This window comes from Cyprinus carpio, chromosome A1 (genome assembly GCF_018340385.1).
Source record: "Cyprinus carpio isolate SPL01 chromosome A1, ASM1834038v1, whole genome shotgun sequence".
NCBI classification, from domain to species: Eukaryota; Metazoa; Chordata; class Actinopteri; order Cypriniformes; family Cyprinidae; genus Cyprinus; species Cyprinus carpio.
Window position 1 is genome coordinate 1,757,290 of NC_056572.1, and position 26,338 is coordinate 1,783,627.

The 26,338-nt window shown below is 36.3% G+C and overlaps 1 protein-coding gene across 6 annotated transcripts in view; it reads right to left on the minus strand.

Moving 5' to 3' along the window:
* The window catches only part of adgrl3.1 (adhesion G protein-coupled receptor L3.1), a 98,786-nt gene that overhangs the window by 61,431 nt on the left and 11,017 nt on the right, over positions 1-26,338 (minus strand). For all 6 annotated transcript variants that reach the window (XM_042714732.1, XM_042714659.1, XM_042714586.1 and 3 more), the window contains exons 2-4: positions 9,253-9,394; positions 6,853-7,066; positions 1,445-1,554 (exon numbers count right to left, since the gene is read on the minus strand). In XM_042714732.1, coding sequence (XP_042570666.1) covers positions 1,445-1,554; positions 6,853-7,066; positions 9,253-9,370 — 442 coding nt within the window. In that variant the 5' untranslated portion in view covers positions 9,371-9,394. The remainder of the gene's footprint in view (positions 1-1,444; positions 1,555-6,852; positions 7,067-9,252; positions 9,395-26,338) is intronic.

A 26,338-nucleotide genomic window follows, 5' to 3' on the forward strand; every position in this document is an offset into this window, starting at 1 on the left:
CACATGTTCTGTTTAAAGACTTTTGGCCCTGTCCACCTTCCATATTTAATGAGTACATGTGAGTGCACTTGTTTTTCTGTACTTGTGAGGGCCAAATTTCAAAAAATATCCCCATCTTGAATGTTCAAGCTCTATTAAAATTATTTCAAACTGCAGATACAGTAAATCACTTACAAAGTACAGAGGGCCAGGCAAAAAAAGAATGAAGTACTTAACAGTATATGTGTTGGCATGTGAATTGTGTACTGGCCATCTGGCTAAAGTTATATCCAATATTTCAACCTGCTTGTCATGACGACTTAACCTCAGTAAAGCCAGTAAACCTGCTAAATATCACACTATATGTGCAATGATACCAGAAAGGGACATGACGTAACTATCTGTAAAGCAATGTTTACAGGAATCACAAAGGAATTACATCATAAGGCACTATTTTTCATTCCAGGAAAATATTTCCACCTCAAAAAGAACAATTAAAATAATAAACAGACTTTTACTGAAAAATGTATGAAGAAAATGAAATCTTCACATTCCAAGTGATTCTATAACCGCAATTTCTGCTATTTAAAAAAAAAAAAAAAAGAGGGGCAAAGAGAAATAGTTTTTGAGGTATTCAACATTATGCGACAAATGTTGTCGATAGAGATTTAAACTGGAAAAAAATAGTTTGAAACAACCTGAAGCTCCTGGTCTTTTTACAGTTTCATCCATTTTATCACTCACCATAGATTTTTTTTTTAAAGAAAGTTTTTGTTTTGAATACAAGTGGCATACTGACAGTTACCAAAAAATCTATTCTGACTTGAAAAATAAAAATCTGGGTAACAGAGAGGAACTTACAGTACAATGGAAGTAAATGTGATCAATCTGTTAAAAGTATGTTAAGATACTCACTTTGATTCAAATGTAACACCCTTAAAACCTAAAACAACCATAAAAAATGCTAAAAATAGGTCAAAATAATACACACAAGAAAAATTAATGCAGGTGATTTGATTAAATTATAAGCTTTACATTTCTGCTTGTAAATCTTCAAAAATTGGCCCCTTTTACTTCCATTGTAGGTGCCTCACTGTAACCTCGAGGACAAATCCAAATTATTTCTTTGTGGTAATCAACACTATGCCACAAATGCTGTCGATTGTATTAACTTGTATTAAACCCAAATTATTCCTTTAAGTCTGACGCATTCATAGATCTCTTAGAAGTAATAGCACACCTTTTCTCAACAAGCCGCACGATTTGAGAAATAATTCATGTCTGTAGCCTGTAGCACAAAGCAATATGTTATGCACCAAAGTTTAATACTTAAAGTTAGAGATTTGTTCAAATCCCTAAGTATGAGAAATAGTAATAATGATGCTGTGCAAAGCTTAATTTAAATCTGTGTGTGTGTGTGTGTGTGTGTGTGTGTGTGTGTGTGTGTGTGTGTGTGAGAACTTACTGTATGGCACACATTCGTACTGAACCTCAAGGTATTTGTACGTTCCAGGACACGGATCGGGAAAAACATCAGGACCAGCAATGACCGCACACTGAGTTCGGTTGTTACACCTGAGAGAGAAAATAGAGAACGATATATATATATATGGAGACAGATAGAGCAAGGCTATTTGTTCAGTTCATTCAATATCCATCTGACATTAGGCATATGAACCGTATGTACTCATTCAATATGTACGATAAAAGTTAAATGAGCCCTAAAATACCATTTTCATCAAATGAAAGAAAAAAGACACTTTTTACTCAACAATCTCAATGAAGCTGAAAGATTCAAAATATGGGCTCCCCAAAGAGCCCAGAAACACATGCTGTTGTTCAAATGTAAATCATATGTAGGTCGTATATACATGTAGGGCTGAAAATACAGAGCAGAATGAATTCAGGCACAAAAAAAGCATAAGAAAAGACAGTTTTGACATACCCTGGTTGGCAGGAACACATGCACACACATACAGATGACCACTACATGACATATCTGTCATATTTCATGATTATTACACCCTATAAAAGAACGAATGGACACACACACACACACAAAACACAACTGACACATGCACAAACACACACAAGAATCTTATATTTCCCTCAATGAGTAACCATGGAAACCTTCCAGTCCAACCCCACGGGGCACTTAAAATACACACACAAACACACTTTCTAAGTTTCCAAGCTTAGCTTCACAAAATCATTATACGACGGACTCAAGAGTGTGTGCATGTTTTGCATCTTACTTTTCAAGCTGTCAAACAGCAGAATATTGTATAGGATTGGTATCTTGGCATTTGTGTATAAGTATAGATGCAGGTTTGTTAAGTGTGTGTGTGTGTGTGTGTGTGTGTGTGTGTGTGTGTGTGGGCACTAATTGCTGTGCTGAGTGAGTGTGACAGTCATACTCCCAGAGTGCTGTGGGGCATCTCTGGTTTCCGGGGCGACAGCTCTTGTGTGGCAGTGTGCAACACTCAGATATGACCTAATTTAGGAGGAGAGAAGCGAAGAGGAGATTCTTTTATCTTTTTCTTTAAAGGTAAAGATTTGCATGCACGAAACACTCATTAGCCTCCTCAGTGCCCCCACCTATAAAAATGTTGTCTCGGGTCTTGTGTGTTTAAGATTTCAGTTCACCTGTAGTGAGGAGATGGCTGAATGAACTGGGGCAGTGCATGTCAAATGAATATATCATCATCATCATCCAGATGTACAGAGACACTGGCCTCGAAAACATCATCTGACTGAGATATCCGAAGGTTTCTAACAGTATGAGTGTGAATAATTGTTTCCAATTTCACTTGCAAACACACCGGATATTGCCAAATATTGTCCTATCCTAACAAATCATACAGTACATCTATGGAAAGCTTATTTATTCAGCTTTCAGATGATGCATAAAAAATCTCAATTTCGAAAAATTGACCCTTATGACTGGTTTTGTGCTCCAGGGTCACAAATAGGCTTAAAAAACCCATGAAATGGTTTGACACGAGCAGTTTTCTTTCCAGTGTTTACATATGTTGAAACGGTAAGTTGAACATACTGAAGGTTTTGCTCGTTTTGAAAACAGCCAGGAGTTTTTAGTTTACGTCACAGCTTGGCAAAACCACAAATCCCGTTCCCTCACAATCAATAGAAGGTTGGGAAGGGAAATCTCTATTCAATAAATAAAGCAGCACACCAACGAATATGAATGAACTTGCATTGAATTTGCTACAGTACATGCTTTTGCTAGTTTTATTATCTACACATTTTTGACAGAAATGTGAAAATCTACATGCATATAAGATCTAGATGTAAATTCCAAGAAGGGAAAAGCTACAAATGCATATATATATATATATATATATATATATATATATATATATATAGATGAAATAGTATATTTTTATTGCCGTGTAAATAACACAAAACTCTGGTTATTAAGGGCAAAAAGCACAATGTCCTGGTTATATTTGATTCTAAATTCAAAAGAAATTATATATTATATAAGAAAACAGATATATGCAACATTATATTTAATTATTGACATAATTGGCATGACAATTAAGCATAGAAAGAAATGTCATTTTATTACTGTAATACTGTAATTAATCACCTTGTGTATGGACAGAATAATGTTTTTATTAAAATCAGCATAAATTAAGTACAAATTCAATTCAAATACGTCTGTGATATGCTGTATACTTACAATTGTACTTTACAAATATACTTGGCAACTGAAAAAGTAGCTTTTTTATATACAGTATTTTTATTTTATATTATTATTATTTATTTTTAATTTTTTTGCAATACGGTAATAAGAATGGTCTTTTTCACACTACAGAATTATGGAATATGATATTAGATGACATTTTTAACAAAAGCAACACTATTTCCGAATGCAATGTAACATGATCAATAATTTAAGAGAATTTCTGGAACTGTTTAGCATGCAGCATGTGAAATCAGTTCGATTCTCTCTGCTCTGAATTGCATCAGACCTGCTGGTTGAAATCTCTTTGTGTAATATATTATGTCTGCCAATAGATCTTGGATAAGGGGCTCCCAAACAATCACCTTCCAATTACCTCCACTCATTGATTAGAGCATTAGCCTGCCATGGCACACACACACACACACACACACACACTCCGTGAATACATTAGCCCAAACTGAGTGAGATGTAAAGGTCAGACAAAATGAGAGAGAGCGAGAGCGCGAGATGAGGTGGAGAATGATAAATGATGTGTGATTCCAGCCACAGCTTCTATAAAAAGCAGCCGAGCAGGACCGAGAAGAGAGAAAAAAAGGCAAAATCTTTTTCTTGTCTTCCGTTTCATGCAACCTTTCCTAATTCCTCAGTGGGAATTACACACCGCTACAATCTGAGCACATTAGCAGCTTAGAGTTACAGAAACTGAAAAATCTATCTCTCATGTGTTGATGAAAGCGGCCTGTCAGCGTGTAAACATCTAAATCGAGTCTCACAAGAGAATGTGAGCGTGTGTTACAGGTGTGTATGAAAGAGAACTCATAAATGGTCATTTCCTCCACATTGACTCTGGGCCATGGTCTATGGCATTGCTAATTGGATCGTAGAGTCTGGTCTACCCTGAGGCTGTGTGTGTGTGTGTGTGTGGCAGCTGGCAGGTGGTATAACAGGCAACCTCAGGGCAGTATATGCTGCTCTCTCACTTACATGTTTCCACTGATTACACACACACACACACACACACAAACACACACAGGGAGTCATTCTGAATGAACAAAAACCTGTATAATCAAATCTGCCCAGTTCAAAATTAAAAACATACAGTAGAAGCCAGCACTCTATGAATCTTTTATGAGGGCGAGACATGCCGTTACGGAGCATGACACATCCATTCATGGTTGGCGATTATTCTCATGCGTAGTCCATCTCCCTACATCTTTCTTCATGGAGTGCCAGGTTGTCGTCGCCAGTCAAAGTCAAGGTCAGACAGATAGCAGGCTGTGTTCCTGACATTAGCCGGAACTGAAATGATAATGTTTCTTGCGATGGCGCAGAAGCTAATGGGGTTTTGTTCTGCGTGGGTTATGTTTTTCTCCGTAGCCCGGCTTCATCTGTGCAGTTTGGAGGCAAAGAATTCATTTGTCCTGCCAAACAACATTGAAAAATGCAAACAGGATGGCTAATATGTTTGAGCTGTTATGTAATGTGGACAATCTCAAATGACTACATCTGATTAATTCCACACGCTGGGTTAAAAAAAAAAATGCACTGCACAAATATACACTCGCACACCTGTTTTTGAAGCACAATGTCTTTTCCCTGTTTTTTATTATGCTCTTATGTGCTAATTATGCCTACAAATCAAAGTGTTGACAGTTTTGAGCTCCACTATGTGCTCAACTGAAACCTAACACACAGGCCACGAACACACTGCAAAGTTTTGGGAGTGACAACCACATTTAAATGTGGGAATAAATACTCTAAATTATTATTCCGTGTGTGTACGGAATGCAGGATTCACTCCAAGTTGCAACAGTTGACATGGTGATAACTCAATAGCAGCATTATTGCATTACCAACTAGCTGCCGAGTTTGGGTCTGTGCACACTACTCTGATTTATTAAAACTGCATCCTGAATGTTTCAGCTGTGAATTTGGTCGTAAAACATGATCATTTTGAAAAGGTTCATTGTAAAGTAAATATTAAGCATTCTGTCAGACACATGCTACTATATAACTTTGTGCTAAATTAAAATTAATATTTTATTTTTTAATATAAAATAAATACTTTACATTTAATATTCTAAAATATTGTTTGAACACCCATGACAAGATTCTCAAAATCCTGTGGCCAGTTTTATTTTAGTATTTTTATATACTATTACAGTATTTCTTAAAATTTTGAATTAGCTTTAATTTTTATTTTAGTTTAAGTTTTATTAATTTTATGTGCTTTTAGTATTTTTTTTATATTTCTGTTTAATTTATTTTAAAGTTTTTCATGATTTTAGCATTTCCAAGTTAGTTGCCAGTACAACAAGTTTTTTAAGTTTCATTTTTTTTTTATCTAATATTTATAATTTAGCTTTATTTAAAAAAAAAATAGTTAACAATAACAAGACTTATGTGTTATGGCCTCCTATCATTCGTATTCAACAGCCAAAGATATGATTATTTTCTAAAAATAGAACCAATTACATAAAACAGTTTCTTTGTGCTTGAGAAATCTTATTAAGCATGAACAAACTAATTATGTAAAGAATGTTGAAAGTAGATCTTGTCTCCACTGAAAACTTAAATGCTATAATTTCCTCTTCATCGTGTCATTTAATATTAAATAATATAAAACAATATTATTTACCTCCCTGTTATTTTAAAATAAATAAACAGTGTGATGACAGGGATCAAAATTCACATGCACAGTTAAATTCAATGAAATTAAATCCTGATTAAACTGAAATTAATGTGTTTATATAAATGTGACTGATCCAGTGTGAATCTGGAATCCGATGCACAGTTCATAACAACGGAATGCATGTTCTTCTGTAATTTCTTAAAATATATTTTAAATAAAATAAAATTGGAATTTGTTTCTATGACTGGCTACATGCACATAAAATTGCACATAATTTTTTTTTTTTAATATTGCATGCAAACATTTTTATTACAATATATAAATGTAAAATTTTTGGCTTATAATTTCACCAGATGTTGCAGACACAAATGGTTCTCCTTGATGGAATGACTCATTTAGCTGTAGTGTGTACATAGCCATACACTGACACACACACACACACACACACACACACACACACACAAAGACGCACACATTAATACAACCTGTGAGACAACAAAAGAGCACAAAGCAAGTGAATGTATCTCTCTACCTGAGGCCCATAATCTTGTAGGCATCAGGCAGATAGCAGCGAGTGTTCTCCATTTGAGCGGGGTCCGAGTCACAGATCTTGTCATCTGTGCGCCCATAATTGGCGCTCTCGATCATAATGACATCAGTGCCCGGGCAGCGCAGTTCGATCGGATAACCCTCACACGACAGCTCTCGACGCACCACAGCCATCGGCACTGGAGCACGACTTAAAACTGCGGAGAGAGAGAGAGAGAAATATTACATTACACAAACTATGAAACAAATTTGAACATGAACACAATGTTCTTCATCTTTCATTCACACGCTCTCTCTCTCAAACATAAAATAATCCGCTTTTGGAGTGTGTTAGAGAGAGACGGCATGTAAAAAAAAAGGAATGGTTATTGTGAGCAACACTATTCTTCATTATACAATAGAAAGATCTCACATCTGCATCCAAAAGTTACATCTATCTAGTTATCATGCCCTCAATAATAACCTTTCTTAAAATTACTAACATTTGATTAAATTAAAAATGGAATTTTTTATCGAAAATGTGTTTCTTTTACGGTAGCAAGTTACTGCTTTCCCCGCATGACGTATAGCCATAGACAAACACCAACACAATAAACTGCATTCTAATGCGTGCACAGACACAGACAGAGACACTCGTGCACACTCACTCTTCTGAAATTAACATCAGGGATGTGAATGACACTTGACTGTGTGCATGAGTTAATTTCATATTCTGCTGCTGCCTCTGATTAGCCCACGTTCATAAAATATTATCACAATATTTTTTTTCCATATCATACAATACCAATACGTAGCAAATATTAATTGACCATTAATAGGGAAGGAAAAATGCATTCCACATGTATGTTAGGCCTTGAGAATGAATGTAAAGATAATTTGTTGATTTATAAATGAAATCCACAGAGCTTTCTTTTATTTTAATTTTAATTTCATGAAATTTTCCCGTTAATTTTGTTTTCCATTTTTATTTCAGTTTTTGTGTTTTGTGTGTGTGTGTGTGTGTGTGTGTGTGTGTGTGTGTGTGTGTGTGTGTGTGTGTGTGTTTTATGATTCAATACAAATTTACAAAATAATAAAAAAGGCAGTTCATGACCCATTTATAAATAATAACATTATTATAACTTGAGTTATTCATTCATTCACACAAGAGACTTATTAGAGTTATTAGAAGCATGCATTGACTGGCTGCTGTTAGATTAATCCACGTCGAGTAAAAATATCCAGAGCTTATCATTGTTATCCACATCAATTTTATCAAACCAAATGTTCTGATTCTAAAAGAAAGCACAGGCCAGCAGAAATGGCTGTGCATAAGTGTGTGGGCAGGGCTGACGTATAGGACTGAAATGGCTTATGAGTATAATGTAGGTTATTGGTTTAAATAGGATCGGAAGGCTGCTGTCGAGGTGGAACTGCGTTTTAGCGCCCTTGAGACTGGTGGAAGGTGAGTGCCAGAGAAAAGAAGCAATCGATGACAGTGAGAATAAAGGAGAGAGGCTGAATGAATGTGTGCATTACAGAGATACAGAGAACGTCGATGAGGCAGCGCTTGTGCTGAGCGTTGCCCTGATGTTTTTAAAACAAGGAGAGCGGCTGACCAGTGTCCTCTGAGCTCAAACCGTTACGCTAAAGGTCCCCTTGAGGGGACGACTCGCGCACATGGGGTCACGCTAGCATGTGGCACACACACACACACACACAGCGTCTAGACGTCTGCATCTATGATTATTGATCTGTCAGATCATCTTACATCTCACACACTTTTAACAGGTTCACACACAATTTTTATAGTTATGGATCGGTCCATAAAATGGCTCGTTCACTGGAAAATAATCCGGCTATATTTCATATTTCACTATGGTGCTTGGCAAAAATGCAGCCATCTATTAAAAGGCTTTGGAGTTGTTTTTGTTTGTGTGTTTCAAATATCTCTCCCCCATATGTGCACGAGCGCGTTCCCGCGTATGTGTGAATGTTTTGATCATAACGCAGTTATGCAGTGGTTGTGAAATTCAGTGATTGCTCATGAATCATTTATTGCTGCGAGAAGAGATGTCTCAATTAATAGTTTCCAAAACTTTTAATAAGACGCAAAAACTTTGTGGAATTTTCACTGAAGATTTGAGAGCTGCGTGCTTCGCTCTCATTTGGCGCGTCGTCATCTGACAGTCTGCACTTCAAGGTTGGGGGCCAACTAATCAAATAAAAGCAGTAAGACATCTAATTTATCCATCTCACTGAAAACAACACAACAAGGAAATAATTGGCTTTTGTGTGTGTGTGTGTGTGTGTGTGTGTGTGTGTGTGTGTGTGTGTGTGTGTGTGTGTGTGTGTGTGTGTGTGTGTGTGTGTGTGTGTGTGTGTGTGTGCACGCGCCTCTTACCGAGAGTGACGGGTGTGAAGAGGGTGAAGAAGAAAAGTATGCCTGTGGACCACATGACCGCCGATGACCCTGATGACCTCTGCACTGACTCGCTGAAGAAGCGTCTCATATTAGCCATGGAGTTCCTCTCTGAAGCGTGTACCTAAAGCAGGACGGACACACACAGAGCAAGCACAGAGAATGTTAATGTTACAGCTAAAGGTCACTTTTGTTGCACACAGTGTTACAATTAAAAAATAACCGGAAATCAAAAGTGACCCTGTTTATTTTCTTAATAAATGTCACTGGTGCTCCCGTGTAAGATGCATCCTTGCACATTATTCTAAATCTCTTATCAAATAGTAATAATGTTCTTCTTTCCAAACCAACTGAGAGCATTCAGCACAGGACGTGTTCTTGTGCTCAAAGACAGCTAGATGGAGAGACAGAAGAAACAGAAGATCTCCAGCAACGTCAAAGATTGCCAACCTTTATACAGTATGTGGCGCTTATGGTCCAAAAGTCTTCTATTAGCATGTGTGCATAGTCCAACAATTAATAAAATGCTACAGATAAACACAAAAACACGTCTTGTGTTTCTACCTCTGACGGATTGCGGACTGTGGGCCAGTGACGGGTTTATGTAATATATTCTGTGCGATGAATGTTAAATGAGTTAATACTAAAGAGTAAACCATGAAATGTTAAACATAGGATATTTCTGAAATTACGGAATATTTTTTTAAAAAACAAATCAGTTTTGTAGCTCAAAAAGCAAAGAAACTGATCCAGCTGGGCCCAGATGTAATGATCACTCATATATCTTGACAGTCTAGCTGATCTCTGAATCATGTCTGTGTAATGAAGTCGATGATGCTAAAAAAAAAAAAAAATACATAATATTTTTTAGTGGTTATTGTTTGTTTTTGTGTGTTTTTGAATGTGAAAATTTTTTATTATGATATAAAAAGAAAGCATGTGGGTGTTTCTTTAACTTCAGGCACTTTTATGCATGTAGAGTTTAACTTTGTTTTTTGTTTTTTTTGCTTTTTTTTAGAGATTTAAACTTTTTTATGTCACACATGAAAATTATATTAAAAGTTCCTTGACATTTCATAATTGTTTCAGTTAAGTTTATATCTATACCAATTTCGTTTCGACTTTCAATTTTAAACTATGAAATCCATTACAAAAAATACATTATAGTACAATGCTGACCTACGCAAATGTAACTTATGGAATATTATTATTGTGCATCATTTTGAATCAAGCAAGCAATTTTGCCAAAATATACATGAAGCATAAAAACATTATTGTGTCTATTTAAAATACACAAATGCTAGCTTTGTCAACCATTTTCTATGGTGCTATTTAACACAATAAATAATATAAGATGTGTTGAAAATTACACTGTGTTGAAAATGTACACTGTTGGAAATATTACCAAAAAAATGAGTGTTAAAAGTGTATTTTAGGGCAGTTTACTTTCTAAACGTCCATATATCCGAAGTGCCCATAGCTGTGCAATGTGTAACAGAGGCATGACAGCATAGGATGAAAATCCTGTGACAATACTCTTGAGAACACACATGTGGCGCGCAGCTAATGCCTCCTACAGCAGCTTAATGCATCCGTCCTCTTCCCTCTCCCACACACACACACACATACACAGATAGTTATATATGGCCTGCCTCCACTAAACATCTTTACCTTATTAAAAATAAAGCACTATACAGCCACTGTCTCATTAAACTTACATAAACACTCAACAATGCCACTCAGTCATTAGAAACACACTCCTCCTTATGCACATAAACACACACATAGCTTAAACGCTCTCTCTTTCTTTGTCTGAGTGATTGATGGCTGCTTAACTAAAGTGAACAGGAGGGTTTCGAGCAGATGTCCCACATTACAAACAGGGACATATGGAAATATGCCCACAGTACCAGCAAAGAGCATGTGTGTGCACGTGTGATCAACTGAGCATGCAATCATTCTTCCAGCAGAGTCCTGGTCAAATGAGTGTTTGTCTTAGAAATTTGTGTTTATGGTAAACAGTCAGTCTGCCAGTCAGTCAGGTGTACAGTATATGCACATATGCATGTGTGTATGTGACAAGTACTTTGACAAATTAAAAAAGACAACTCCACTTAACTTCAAATAATAATGCTTGCTTAGATATTTTAAGGCGATCAGTTTGCTTCAGCCTTCATTTTGGATGGTTTGGAAATATATACAGAGTGGCAGGTGATGCATGCTAGTGACGCGCAAAACTATTAATTAAAAAAAATATATGTAAAAGTAGTGGGTGGGTTGCCTGATTGACTTGCTGACTCTAATTGGGTTTAATGATAATCTGTATAATTAGGCTGGTTTCAGGCAAGTTACTCTGTCACCAACAGGACATGTTTCTTTGGGGGTGTTTACGTTAGTAATTGCAATGATCATCTTGCATTCAAAAACAGCTGGATGGAACATGACAGAATGCAGGGGTCTTGAGATGATGACTTTTTAAAAATTGTACTGGTTTTAAGTTAACATAGCATCTTAAAAATGCAATGCTCATACTGAGACACTGGCCGAAGACATACGCTTGAATGTGTGTGACTGTAGCAGTGCAGCTTTAAAAAGGAGAAATTAAAATATGCAGTTTCTCAAAGATAGATAATTGTGTTTTCTAGGGGCCAGACTTTAGTTATATACACTAACCTTCAAAAGATTGTGGTCAGTATTTATGTACTGTATGTATTTATTTATTTTTAGTGTATACTTTTATTCAGCAAGGATGCATTTAACTAGTCAAATGTGACAATGGCAAAATATTTTACTTGAACTTTTTTATCAAATGTGACCCTGGAGCACAAAAGCAGTCTTAAGTCTCTGGGGTATATTTGTAGCAACAGCCAAAAATACATTGTATGGGTAAAAATGATCCATTTTTCTTTTATGCCAAAAATCATTAGAATATTAAGTAAAGATCATGTTCCATGGAGATATATTGTAAATTCCCTACCATAAATATATCAAAACTTAATTTTTGATTAGTAATATGCAAATATGCATTGCTAAGGACTTCTTTTGGACAACTTTAAAGGTGATTTTCTCAATATTTAGATTTTTTTGCACCCTCAGATTCAAGATTTTCAAATAGTTGACAAATATTGTCAGATCCTAATAAACCATACTGTACATCATTGGAAAGCTTATTTGTTCAGCTTTCAGATGATGTATAAATCTCAGTTTGAAAAATTGACACTTAAGACTTAAGGTTTTGTGCTCCATGGTCACAAATAATCTTGAAAGAAAAGTTTCTCTAGCAATAAATTTAAATCATCATCTCAGAATGGTTTCTGAAGACTGGAGTATTGATGCATTCAGCTTTGCATCACAGGAATAAATTACAATAAAAAATAGAAAACATTTATTTTAGATTGTAATGATACAGCATTTTACAATATTACTGTTTTTATAGCATTTTTAAGCAAATAACTGCAGCCTCTGTGCTCACAAGAGACTTCTTTCGAAATCATTAAAATATTTTAGACTCCAAACTTGTGATGGTACTGTTTATGATGCATTAATTGTGCATGTTAATTTCCACTATTTTATATTTAAATGACTTTTTCCATCATCTAATGCTAATTTAAATTTATTTCTAAGAATTTCTAAGAATAACTCAACCAAAGTCAATATCCATTTTTCATAAAGTATTTAGACAAAATAGCATACTGTATCATTTTAATAATGGCTATTTATCAGTTATTAGCCATAACTTAAAAATAATTGGTTTATATTGTGATAAAGTTCAGCACACTGTTCCACGCTAATTAAAGCACTGGAGCAAGAAAAACATTTTTGCCAACATTTTTGGACAATTAGATCATCATGACTCTACTACACACAGGATCTGATCGACTTCCCCTTATTGTACTCTCATACTTAGCAGTTAGTGTTCAAAAACAACCTATCTGACTTAGATAAGGTAAGCAGATAAGGTATCTGAACACTGAACAGGTGGCGTTGGCATGTAAATGCATTAATGTACACCTCCTTGTGTTGCCAGGCATTTTTCCAGCTTAGTTTCAATAAAAGCATTTTTCTTCTACAGGGGCAGGAAGTTTTGACACTTAAATGTCACAGTTTGTTTTCATAGTTCGAGAAACTCTTTTATATCAAAAGTTCACAGACTTCATTTTCTGGTGAATGACCTCTTTAAAACATCACAGATGCTTGGGTTGTCTTTCTTAAAATGATATGCCACTTCATGTGACGTGTTGTTATTTAATGCAATGCTGAATTTCAAGTGCGGCTGAAGTGTGTGAATACTTTCGGGGGCCGCTGTCGATGGATCCACATTTGATTGAGACCGACAAGTAAAGTCAGTCGATTTGAACTTCCTGTAAGAGTGCATTACTGTACGTGCCAATATGCGATCCCTCCCGCTTGCTGTCACTCTCATTCTCTCTCCGATTATCTATAATGCCATATGGCAGTTTTTGACTCGATTGTGCTGCGGGGTGCCGTACATACTTGGTAGAGTTTGGCTATAAATTATGGCACAGAAATGCTTCCATGCCTTAGTCTCATTCTGGCAATTTCTGTCTGGCATGGCATGACCTTACGAGCTCCCATCAACCCCTGCAGCTCTGTGTGTTCAGTAATGAGAGCAGCAAACTCTCTCTCTCGCTCTCTCTCTCTCTCTCTCTCTCAGTGAGAGTCTGCCTGAAACCTCAAATCAGGGAGTCTCACAGTAATGACACACAATTAGAAAGACACGACCATGTATTCCCCCACCGTCCCCCTCTCTCCGTTCCTCCCTGTGTCTCTTCCTATCTCGATCACTCCATCTCTACTTTTTTATACCTCATATTCATCCTAATAAGGGAACAAATAACTTCCATGCAGCGTGGTTGAGGGACATTTGGTAAATTTCACAAGGAATTGCAAACTCATAAGACATTTGTTCATCTTCGGAACAGAAATGATGTTATTTCTAATATTCTATCATCGTTTTTATCTATCCAATGACATTCCACACAACCCAGATTTTTAAGATTCAAAAAGTTCAAAAAGTTCATTAAGGCATGTAATGTAATCCATATGAACTTGTGGTTTAATTCAGTATCTTCTGAGGATTTTATTTACACATAAACATTAATCAATGCACATACATTCTGTGTTTCGAATATGAAGGAAATTCTTATAGGTTTGCAATGACATGAGGTGAGTGAATTTACCAAATTTTCATTTTAGGGTGAACCAACCCTTTAAGACACAACAATTAAAGTTTCACCGGTTTTTATCAAATTATATTGATATTGGATATTTAATTGTGCATGTTCATTTATATATATTTACTTTCACAGTTGCATTATCTAATGCTTACTCAAAGGTAATGTTTAAAAACAAAGTAATTTAATGAAACTCTTAAAATGTAATCTTTAGAAAACATCAAAATACACTTGCATAATTTAAAACAAAATGTGTTTTACCTCTATTTGGACCAAATAGTAATGAATTTTAATGCTGGCCATTTATCATTATTTAATTAACATTAAAATAATTATCAATTTATAAGTATGGATTTGATTTCTCGTATCTTTGCCCCTACTTTTTTTTCGAATTCTGCACGTTTCAGACTGGAATCTATGTTTCTGAATGCCCTTCAGCGACTGCCCTTTAGTTTAAAGGTGCAACTGAGGTTTAAAAGAACTTCTTACAACTGAACACCTTGCTGTTTGTGGTGTATGACTGAGAATTCAGTTCACATCCCCCTTGAGTTCACAGGATTTGTATGATAGTTCAAACTGGCCTGCACGGTCGAGCCAGTTCAGCTGGATGCTGTAGTTTCAGACAGAGGGTCTCTGGTTTGGCGTTTCGTTGCCAATAACATGTCATCACAGGGCCACTGAATGGGCCAATCAGATTTCAGCTGGCCCCACCCCTAGCCCCGCCCATCCTCCCTCTCTTTCTCTCTCTCTCACTAAACAGCAGAAGAACTTTAAAGGGAGTTTTGATTTATAATGATGGTGCGGGTGACTTTTTGCTCTGATAGAGGGCATGTTTATGAAACTCTTTCTGAGCCTCAAAAAGTCATAAATCTTTATTCATTTTCCCCATGTTTCAATAATTCAGAATTCAGCATGTTGAAATCTCTATTAATCTCGAATGCACACACACACACACACACACACACTGAGTGTGTTGGGTTGAGTTCCTCTAACCTTTGCTCATAATATATTCTGTGTCTGTCTCTGGCTCACTCTTCATACTGCCAATACGACTGAGTCTCTCTGATTTATCTTTTATTATGTCCCACAATCTACTTCTAAAGCACTCCGCTCACTCTCTCTCTCTCTTTCTTACACACACACACACACACACACTCACAAAAGCCACATTCATGAGCCCACAGATTCTTGCCTTTTCTCATACACTCACATGCACAAACACATAAAATAACAAAGACTATGGCAACGTCTGTGCATAAAAACACAAGCACAAATACAATCAACAAAGACTATGGCAACGTCTGTGCATAAAAAAGTGCATAAAAACACAAGCACAAATACATAATGAACTTGTTTTCTGATTAGTCTTTAAAAACTGTTATTAAAACACTGCGACATGACATACAATTTTATGGCAATTTAGTGAGATGAGACACAAGATAATGAATGAAATTGAGGCTTTGAGGGACTGAAATCCATTCATTCCTGATTGAAAATGTAAATGTAAGTGTGCATTTTTATCTGAAGGACATAATTTTCTCATCTGCTATATGTCTCTATAAAACATTCTGTCAGATGTTAGAATTCAATATACGGTTTTGATACATGATGATGTTTTTTCCAACTTTCAGCAGTTTTCTATTGCAGCTTGTTCTCTTTTTGTGAAGGTCACGTTACAACGCTTTAATCATTTTTAGTTTTGCTTTTCAAATGTCTTTTATGTCAAACTCTATTTCTTTAACCCCTGTCCTTGATCCAGACTTTCAATCTTTAAAAAAAAACATCAAAAAATGCAATTAAATTGTTAAGACTAGAATACATAGAGAGTGAAATTAACATAAACTAATTCAATATTTATTGTGAGAAAACTAATTAACACTCAACTTACAACTCTTGTTGAGTCATTTTCATCACATCCAACTATTTTATCAAGTTTTTCAAAAGGTAATGTACTAAGCTGCCAAGGAAACAAAAGTGTCAGCATATGAATTATGGGACATGGAAAAGAATAAATAATATTACTTTTTTCATTTCATCAAATTATGCAAAATCAGTTTTATTAATTGTGTATTTCAGACACATAAAATGCTGGCTATGAAATTAACCAATTTCCGCCACAATGTAGTTTTTAAAATGTCATTATTAAAATGCAATTTCCACCACAGAATGCTACTAAACAATGCATCTGATGAATATTAATCATTCAGCCAATGAAACAATTTCCAGTCAACAAAGAAAAATGCAGGATGGAGCTATAGTTTTGTCTCTTCTTTTCTATCAGATAGCAAAACAGCCTTATTTGTGCGCTCACTGTTGAAGTGTTTTGTCCTGATTTGCTGGGTACTTCAGTGGGCAGAGTGGGGCACTGGCACAGTCCTGTCACCCTACATTCATCTAAAGTCAGCTACAGGCTAAACGCTACTTCAGCCAGAGACTCACACGAGTGTACAGAGACACAGGGGCTTATACAGTATACTGTGGACAAATTCTAAAAGAATAGCATAACTTGAGGATTTGAAAGGCTTCAGTCGGCATCTCAAGGCTAATGTGGATTAAAGCTATGGTTTGTAGGATAACTTTACTAACATGGCCAAAGGTTAAGGTAGTATCAGCTGCTTTGTGCCATGGTAAAAGCCTTAAAAAAAACTGATCTCTAATAGCTCACTGAGAGGATCAGCTGGCCTTGTTGTTTAACTCGAGCAAAGTGTAAATCATTCATGAATACACAAACAGTTTACACACAAATGTGCTCTAATTTAGTTTCATGAATAGGCCCAATGTGTGCGTTGTCATCTGGAAGTTGCTTTTTTAAACCGTTTTCTCATCTGCAATGTTCCCTGATGTTAAAACAACATTCAGCAGATGTTAATTCACAAATTTAGAATTTATGCAAGTTCACTCTTGATTATTATATTATTATTTTTTTGTACAGAAAATTATGCTGAAAGTGGAACACAGTGCTACTCATTCAGTACTACTTAGTAAGAGTAACTAAAAGTAGCCTAGTGTAATATCTATTTAGTATGCACATCATGAACCCATCTTTTTTAGGCGAGTAGCCTACCACATAAGGGTATCATGTCATAAAATATATTTTATACGACTAAATTTGTATTTAACGAAAGCTCAATTAAATAAAACATCCTTAGTACTAATTATAACCCTTCCATTTCCACGGTTATTCATACAGCAAATAAATTATACTGTATCTAGACAGAAAGTGAGCAAAGAACTCCTGCATGTCAGCGATGTCTAATCTGAACGCCTCTGGTTGGTCACTGCATTCATAAAATCAACAGAATCGTGTGTGATTGGTTATAATGCATATCTAAATTTAATGCTGCAATCAACACTTTTCATTTCATTTTCATTTTATTCATGTCACCTGTTATAGTTTAATTGTACAGGGGCACTTTTGTCCAGTTTGGTGGTTTTTTTGTTTTAAGCTCCCGTTGTTTCCGAGCCGTGTTTCAGGGGAAGGCTAAGCCTATGGGAGGAGAAGTCATGTGGCTCATCTTATTGAATGCATAATATTTATATGTGCTATATATTAATATATATAACCAATATAAACAGCTGTGACGAGTATGCTTTGGCTGTACGAGCACGGCTTGCACCACTTTCTGTGTGCCTCCCAATGGAAATTAACTGACTTGTGCTTTCCGTGTCCTGAACAGCCTTTATGTTGAGCTGCCCACCAGGAATTCACCCGGATCCCCTGATGGCCTCACCTGGCTTGTACATATACTGTACTTATGAAATAAAAGCCTATAATACAGAATTTGCATTTACAGCAGTGGTAGCGTGCTGATTTTATCAAGTTACAGTATGAAAAAATAAGAAAACTCGTGTATGAAACGCTCATTTAGTGCAATTGTATCAATAAACAAAATCTCCAGTCTTTCACGTGCATCTTAAAGATCATGTTTAATATGTAAAGTGGGGGCGATATGACAGTGTTTTCCGCAGGCCCTGCAAGTACCATAGTATTACCATAGCTGTACCATAGTGCCACCTCTTCTAAATGATGATTTCAGGTTCCTACCCTGTACTTTTTCTGCCAGCGTGTGATCTAGCTCTCTAATTATGCAATGCTAAAAGTGCTCAATCTGCTCAGCCTGATTCAGCACGATGGAGCTGATAATTAAAGCCATTTCATTAATTATTCAAGATGAATATTCGCTATTGTGGATTTGGGTGAAGTGGTGAAATATTTACGTGTTTTCTCCTCCAGTTCACTAATATTTTATGCTGCGTCTAAATTCACACCGTCTGACGGAAAGAGAGAAAGAGAGAGACAAAAGCTGGGTATGAAATCTGAAAAAATGCTGTCTTCGCAGGCAGTATGATGGTAGGAAGGCAACCGTGTACTGTATGTCTACATCCAGTGTTCACATAACATTCTGCCTACTCCATCTGGTCGTTTCAGAGCAGAACTGTGTCCAAAATCACTCACTGTTCCCTATATAGTGCACCATGTGGGATGATGGGGGTTTATTCTTTATATAGTTCTCTCTTCTATTCCTAACATGCCTTCAGATTTACAGTGTACAGCCGATAATTTACCTGTAGGTCAAGCATTCATGTTAGTCTAATCAGTTCATGTTTTATCATGATTTAGCAGTAGATAAGGACTCTGTGTGGCATGTAAATAAATCTGCCCCTGGCTGTTTCTCCTCTATGAGTGCAGAAATACTGCACAACATGTATAGACATTTTTTCAAGATAGTAAAAAAAATATTTCTGATTTGTTAATTCTTATTTTATTTATTTAAAAAAGGATTATTTTTAATTATATGCACAAATATTAAACTTGACAGACATCATACCATCCGTGAAACCTCAAAGATGACAAGTTCTATATATACAGTACAGCTGCAGAGAGAAGAGATTATTATCATCATTATTCAAAAATTGACAGAGCACTCTCTAGTTAACTACATCAGATAAGACTTTTAGTCTTGCTTGGTTCTCACTAAAACTCTTACTGTAGATCATTTGACACAAAGTTAAGATGCATGGCTTCATACACCAACACTTCCTGTGAAGTCACTGACAGACGGGTCTGAGATGCAGCTGCCTCAAGCCCAAAGTGTGCTTCAGTTTTTAAGCGTGGCGTATACAGCCAAATACAAAGCATCACATTTGCTGAGAGTGAAGAAAGGCTCTAAAGTAAACACCGTGCAGAGCGCTCTTCTATGGAAATGGTTTGGGCATGTTTTATGCAAATGACTAACCTCGGGCACACAAACGCTCACTTAGAATACTACAAATTCATTAACATTAGAACGAGGTTAGGAACAAATACATGTGCGTACGCACGTGCTGTGAATTAGATAGAAATGTTTGGTGAGAGGTTCTCCTGTGCGTATAAATATAAATAATCCACTCGATTATTAGTGAATGAGACCAAATGTCTTTTCACTCTTTTAAACTATAACTGTGAGTATCTATACTCGTCAGCGCGGCAGTCAGTTGTTAGATGTGCTGCAATTGAGAGGCTGCTCGAAATGCGTTGTCGTTGCCACAAAAGATACAACAAATGGACACTTCGCAGCCCAGTCTATCCCAAGATCAGTGCTGGGTAGATTACTTGCAAATTGTAGTCCTTTACTGATTCCAAATCACATGACAAAGACAGTAACATAATCCATTACATTACACATTTTAGGTAATATTATCAGACTACTTTTTGATTACTTTTGACCTCAATCGTTGATTTAGTTTGAAAACCTAATAAATGAAATCGCAAAAAATGTAAAATGAAAATAATTTTATCATTAAAATAAAAACTTAAAAATAAAAAAGATTAAATATTTGTTTTTATGCATGTCATGTGACCATTAACCAACATCTGAGATCCATGAATATGCAGATGTGTTCATTACATTTTTATCTTATTACCTTAAAATCTCTTTTTAGGGGTATTTTAAGTAAATATATTAGGTGAAAGAGGTTCAGATGACAAAAAAAAAATAATGTGACTTTGTGAATTTTAATGTGTTTGTAATGTAATTGTAATATGTACCTCATAATCATTGCCGGATTATGAGTATTTTAAAATGTAATATAATGTAATTACAAGTACTTCATTTTTGGAATCGGATTACGTAATCCAGGGTTACACTTTATTTTAAGGTGTCCTTGTCACAGTGTAATTATACATTTAATACTGAGTAATATTAATTAACTACATGTACTTACTATATGGTTAGGGTTTGGCTTAGGGTTACTTGCATGTTATTATGCATAATTAATTGTTATTATAATAGTAAGTACATGTAACATATGTAACAAGGACATCTTAAAATAAAGTGTTACGTAATCCACTTACTACCCAGCACTGCCTAAGGGTCAGTAAACGCTGGTGACAATAGTATTTTTTATTTATTTATTTATTTATTTATTTTTAGGAGAGACAATGCCAGATTACACTTAAATGTAAGCATTGGGTTTCAACTTACTTGGATATCTAATGATACAAATGTTATACAAAAAAACAAAAAAATAAACTTTCAAGCAGTTTAAATGTTAACATGTTTTACTAATATGCAATTTTAAAAATAATTCTTATTTAACAACCTTCACAGTCTCTGCTAGTTTGTTGTTGGCCCTTCATTTCCATTTGTTTTTTTAAATGTGAGACAACAGTCCGCAGAAGTTGCCACCTTGTGTACAAACTGAAAAATTTTGCTGCACGTGTACTATGCCAAAGATTAAATTTACATCACGTACACTGTACGCATACTTTAGTGTATGCATGATACCAAAGTATACTTGAGGTTTAAAGTTGCCATGAAACTGAAGAATCTCCTTGAGATTGTGACTTAAATACAAGTCTAACAGATGAAAGTAAAAAATGTACAGTAGAGTAGGGACTTGGTTCTGTCCATCTCAACAACATAGGCTGATGAATGCAAGCATGCAGAGATGGGATTTAAACAGAATAAATGATTAGAGAAGACATTCAAAATAACATAAATAACATGCATTTTGAAAATACAGTAAATACAGTGAATTTTAGAGTTTAGATCCTGCAGTGAAATACATAAAGTTGCTGTGAAGAGGGTGAGAAAGAAGGAAGGAGGAGGAAAACACCCTTTCAGAAGCTTAAATATAACACTGCTTTGCTTCTCCTGCAAGTGGGGCTGTACAGTGTCAAAAGTTGGGCAGCATCCGTGCACCACTCACCCTCACACATACACGGCTCAAAGACCGTCAGAGCAAAAGCAGCATCCGTGTGATGAAATATTCAATGCTGCCGCTGTTTGAGTGTGCAGACAGAGCCCAATGCTACGCTAAATTATGCATCCCACACACACACACACACAATCACTAGCCTAGCACTTAACAAAGACATTCTTAAAATATGAGTCAAGATCTGCAAGAGTTACTAAGTATAGCAGGGTGTGGTTGAACATATGGAAGACATAGCAGAATATAAAACAGAGTATAGTGCTTAAAACAGGCATTATGGAGCTAGAGCTATAGCTTTTGTTATCGCATGTGCTCTATTTGTTTTACATACTCCCTCTGTTCGTCTCTAATCAGGTTGTTTTTCTGTTGGTGAGCAGTTATTGTTAATAGTGTGTCGCTCCCTCCTGGAATTAAACAAGTCCAAATGCAGCTCTACCCAGGAGCCCTGCTACTAACAACAAATACTCTCATAGTCCCTCAGCAGGGTGTGTGTGTTTAAGTGTGAACTTGACTTTATGTACTCCATGTCAGAATGGATGTTTGTCTTGGAGAGCTCAACTCCAATTCTGCTGGGTTTCGCTTATCAACGGCTGAAAACCTCTGAGAGTTGGAAAATAAAATGGAGAAAGGGAAGCGAATTATCAAGGTATGACGCGTGCAAGTGGACGTTTAAGATGGTTATACAATTAAACACTGCAACGCAGTCATGAGAATACACATTTGAGCTCACGCACACACTCTGTAGTCTGTCTCCACTTTTTGTGTCTCAAAGGATTGGCAGTCGCTCGGCCTCATTGTTTTGGCGGTGTGTGTGTGCGTGTGTGTGTGTATTGTTTTGGGCACAAAAGCTTCTGCACCCCTGGCAGAGACGACTAATGTAACACAATAGGACTACTTTATAGAATTTAGATCAGTGGCCTGTGAAGACAGAGGTTCTGACAGCCCATGTGAGAGTGTGTGTGTGTGTGTGTGTGTGTGTGTGTGTGTGTGTGTGTGTGTGTGTGTGTGTGTGTGTGTGCGTGCGTGCGTGCATGTGTGTGTGTGTGGACGGAGACGTTGGAAACACCTGCCACTCATTTAATAGTGAAAGATGCATCCTGCCTTTCAAATGCCATTTTCTCACTCTGAAAAACACATTAACTCAGTTTCCACTGGTTTCACATCATAGCAAACAGCAAGTTATATAATTCAAATGTCAAATGATACATGAATCAGCACTGTGTGGCATAAACTGTAAAAATAGTAACATGCAGCTATTATCTCAAGGAGCTGTTAACAAATATTCTTTAAATGTAACCTATATGTAGTCAGCTTCATTTAGTTCATTCTGATATTAAATTAAATTTATGCATTTAGCAGACGCTTTTATCCAAAGCGACTTACAGTGCATTAAGGCTATCAATTTTTACCTATCATGTGTTCCCGGGGAATCGAACCCCCAACCTTGCGCTTGTTAACACAATGCTCTACCACTTGAGCTACAGGAGCACCATATTACTGATATTACTGCATATGGCAAAAAAAAAAAAATGTTTATGCGTATGGTAATTTGGTCACACTCTAGCTTTGGGACCAATTCTCACTATTAACTAACAATTAACTCTGACTTTAGCCTCAATAAACTCCTAATGTGCTGCTTATTAATAGTTACTTAGGTAGTTGTTAAATTTAGGTATGGGGTCGTATTAAGGGATCTGAAAATGTTCATGCAGAATACGGCATTAATATGTGCTTTATAAGTACTGATAAACAGCCAATACGCTAATCATATGCATGCTAATAAACAACTAGTTAATAGTGAAAATTGGTCCCTACACTGAAGTGTTACAATAGTTTATATTACTGTATATTTATTTACCTCAAACTTCTCTAATATGCACAAGTCTGTGTTTGATGATGTTGATGCACGGTGTTCCAAATGGATGCATTTCGTCAAGTGAACTTCAACTGATATCCCCTGCTCAGGGAATAGGGAGTAGTGAACACTGCATAGGGACCCTGAGACTCGGAACCCAGCTCATGTTAAAAATAGTAAGACTTGCAAAAAAGTGCATTCTGTTCCTTTTTGCACTCGGTCTAACTGTTTTAAATGCAGGAATGCATCTGATATAAACGCACATCGGATCTGGGTCAGGTGAAACTGAAACCAGACGAATTATACAGGGCTTCCTTAAGAATACTAGTCATCAGGCAACAGCGTAGTCGATGGTGAAAATATGTTGTTTTAGCAGAGCACTAATTGCTTTGAGCGGTGTGAAGTGCACTAACTGAGCAGGTCTGCGATCTCTCTTACTCTGCTTTCCCAGAACTGAACCTTCAGTCTTTCGTTACCAGCTCTGGTATCTTTAACCATTATCCCACCACCACTCCGGTGGGAGGAAATGTGAAAACAAGAAAGCCTGCAGATTAAGTCACTGTAAAGCACTGCACAGAATGTGGGCGGATGCTGATTCAAGGTTTTTTTTAGAGCACTACACATAACCACACAACTACCTTCCCGTATAAAAGCGGTCACTTAGGAAGACATCCATTTGTTGCCCGTTCAATAGTTTACGTCTTTAGAGCCATGTTTGAAAAGTTGGTTATTACATACACACACAGATATCTGAAGAGCAATTCGGCTTCATAACAATCGACAGAGCTTTTGTGTAATGGGTTTAAAATGCAGCGTCTGTGTGCATGTGTTCAGAAGACAGAGATGAATAAGGCTCCACTTCTTGAATGTCATTCTAACACAAAATATTGCTTGAAATAAAACATGTTTTTTTCTGTTCCTTATGGAAGCCTGTTTTCTGAACACAAATTTAAAAAAGTTAATTGTGACTTTTTATCTCACAGTTCTGACATTTTTACCTTCGATTGTGAGTTCTCATCTCGCAATTTTGCCTTTTTTTAAGAATTGCATGATATGAACTCACAATTGCGAGAAATAAAGTCAGAATTGTGAGTTTATATCATGCAATTCTGCCTTTTTCCTCACTATTTCGAGTTTACTGTATATCTCTCAGTTCTGACATTATAATGCACAATTGGCCCTTTGCCGAAAGTTTGATTGACAGGCGATTTGACCAATCATAACAGCGAATCCAGACAGGAGAGTAGATAAACCTCAGTGGACATGAACTTGAAAAACCTCAAGTAGTTGAAACAAGATTCCTTCTGATGTTCATTCATGTTTATTTCATACTATAACTAAAGAGGAAGAGATGATCGGTTCACGAGCCGCTTGAGCTGAGACACTACAGCAATCTGTCACGACACATTAAAGAGCAACAAAATGCTATTTATTTTGTAAAAATTTATACAAAATGAAAGAATTTGAAAGCTGAGACTTTGTTTAATACCAAAAGTAACCTGCTCTATCTTGTCTGTCAACGCGTCATCCATGTCCTCTTTGCAAAGCGATGTATTTTTCATTGCTTGAGAACAGATGTGTGGCGTGAGAGCGGCATGGCTTGTCGGACATAGCAACAGTAACTAAGGGGGGCGGGTCTTTGCGAAGGGTCAATTGTGAGTTTATATCCCACAATTCTGACTTTGTAACAGGCAACTGAGAGTTTATATCATGCAATTCTGAGAGGGAAAAAAAAGTCAGAATCGTGAGACGTAAACTCGCAATAGTGACCCTGGAACAAAAAAGCAGTCTTAAGTCTCTGGGGTATATTTGTAGCAATAGCCAAAAATACATTGTATGAGTCAAAATTATAGATTTTTCTTTTAAGCCAAATATCATTAGGATATTAATTAAAGATCACGTTCCATGAAAATATTTTGTAAATTTCCTACTGTAAATATATGAAAACTTAATTTTTGATTAGTAATATGCATTGCTAAGAACTTCATTTGGACAACTTTAAAGGAGATTTTCTCAATATTTAGACTTTTTTTTTTGCACCCTCAGATTCCAGATTTTCATATTATTATCCTATCCTAACAAACCATACATCAATGGAAGGCTTATTTATTCAGCTTTCAGATGATGCATAAATCTCAATTTTAAAAAAAAATTACCCTTATGACTGGTTTTGTAGTCCAGGGTCACAACTGTGAGAAAAAAATTGGAATCGTGACATAAAAACTCAAAACTACCCATTTTATTTTTTTATTCAGTGGCTGAAATAGGCCTCCATAGTTCATAGCATTATCATTCATTATACATTATACTTTGTAACATCATGCTCCACCATTATAAGGTGAATTGCATCGCTGCCACCCGAACATCCTTTACACCCAGTTTCTGATATCCAAACCCTCATTCTGACAAAATAACACAGCATATGTCCTCTATTCCCATCCGCCTATCCTCTCATCGCTCTCTCTCACGATGGGTGGTCATATTTCTCGCTCTGTTTCTAACTCTCTCTCTATTTCCCTCTGTAATTGGGTGTATTACGGGACTGGAGGCAATGAGCATCATGGACACGGCTCAATGCGCATAGAAAGAGAGAGGGAGAGAAAGAGAGAGAGCAAAATGCTACAGCAGCTTCAGGCAATAACAAGAAGAGATTGCGGAGGGAAAAGACTGTGCTTTGTCCGAGAAGAGAAGAGAGGAAAGGAGAGGAGGAACGACAGCCGTGAGAGCGAGACGTAATATAGACATGAAGACGAGCACTACAGGATCATGAGGAGAGAATTATTGCGTCTTTTTGGACCAAAAATGGACACTGTTGAATTTG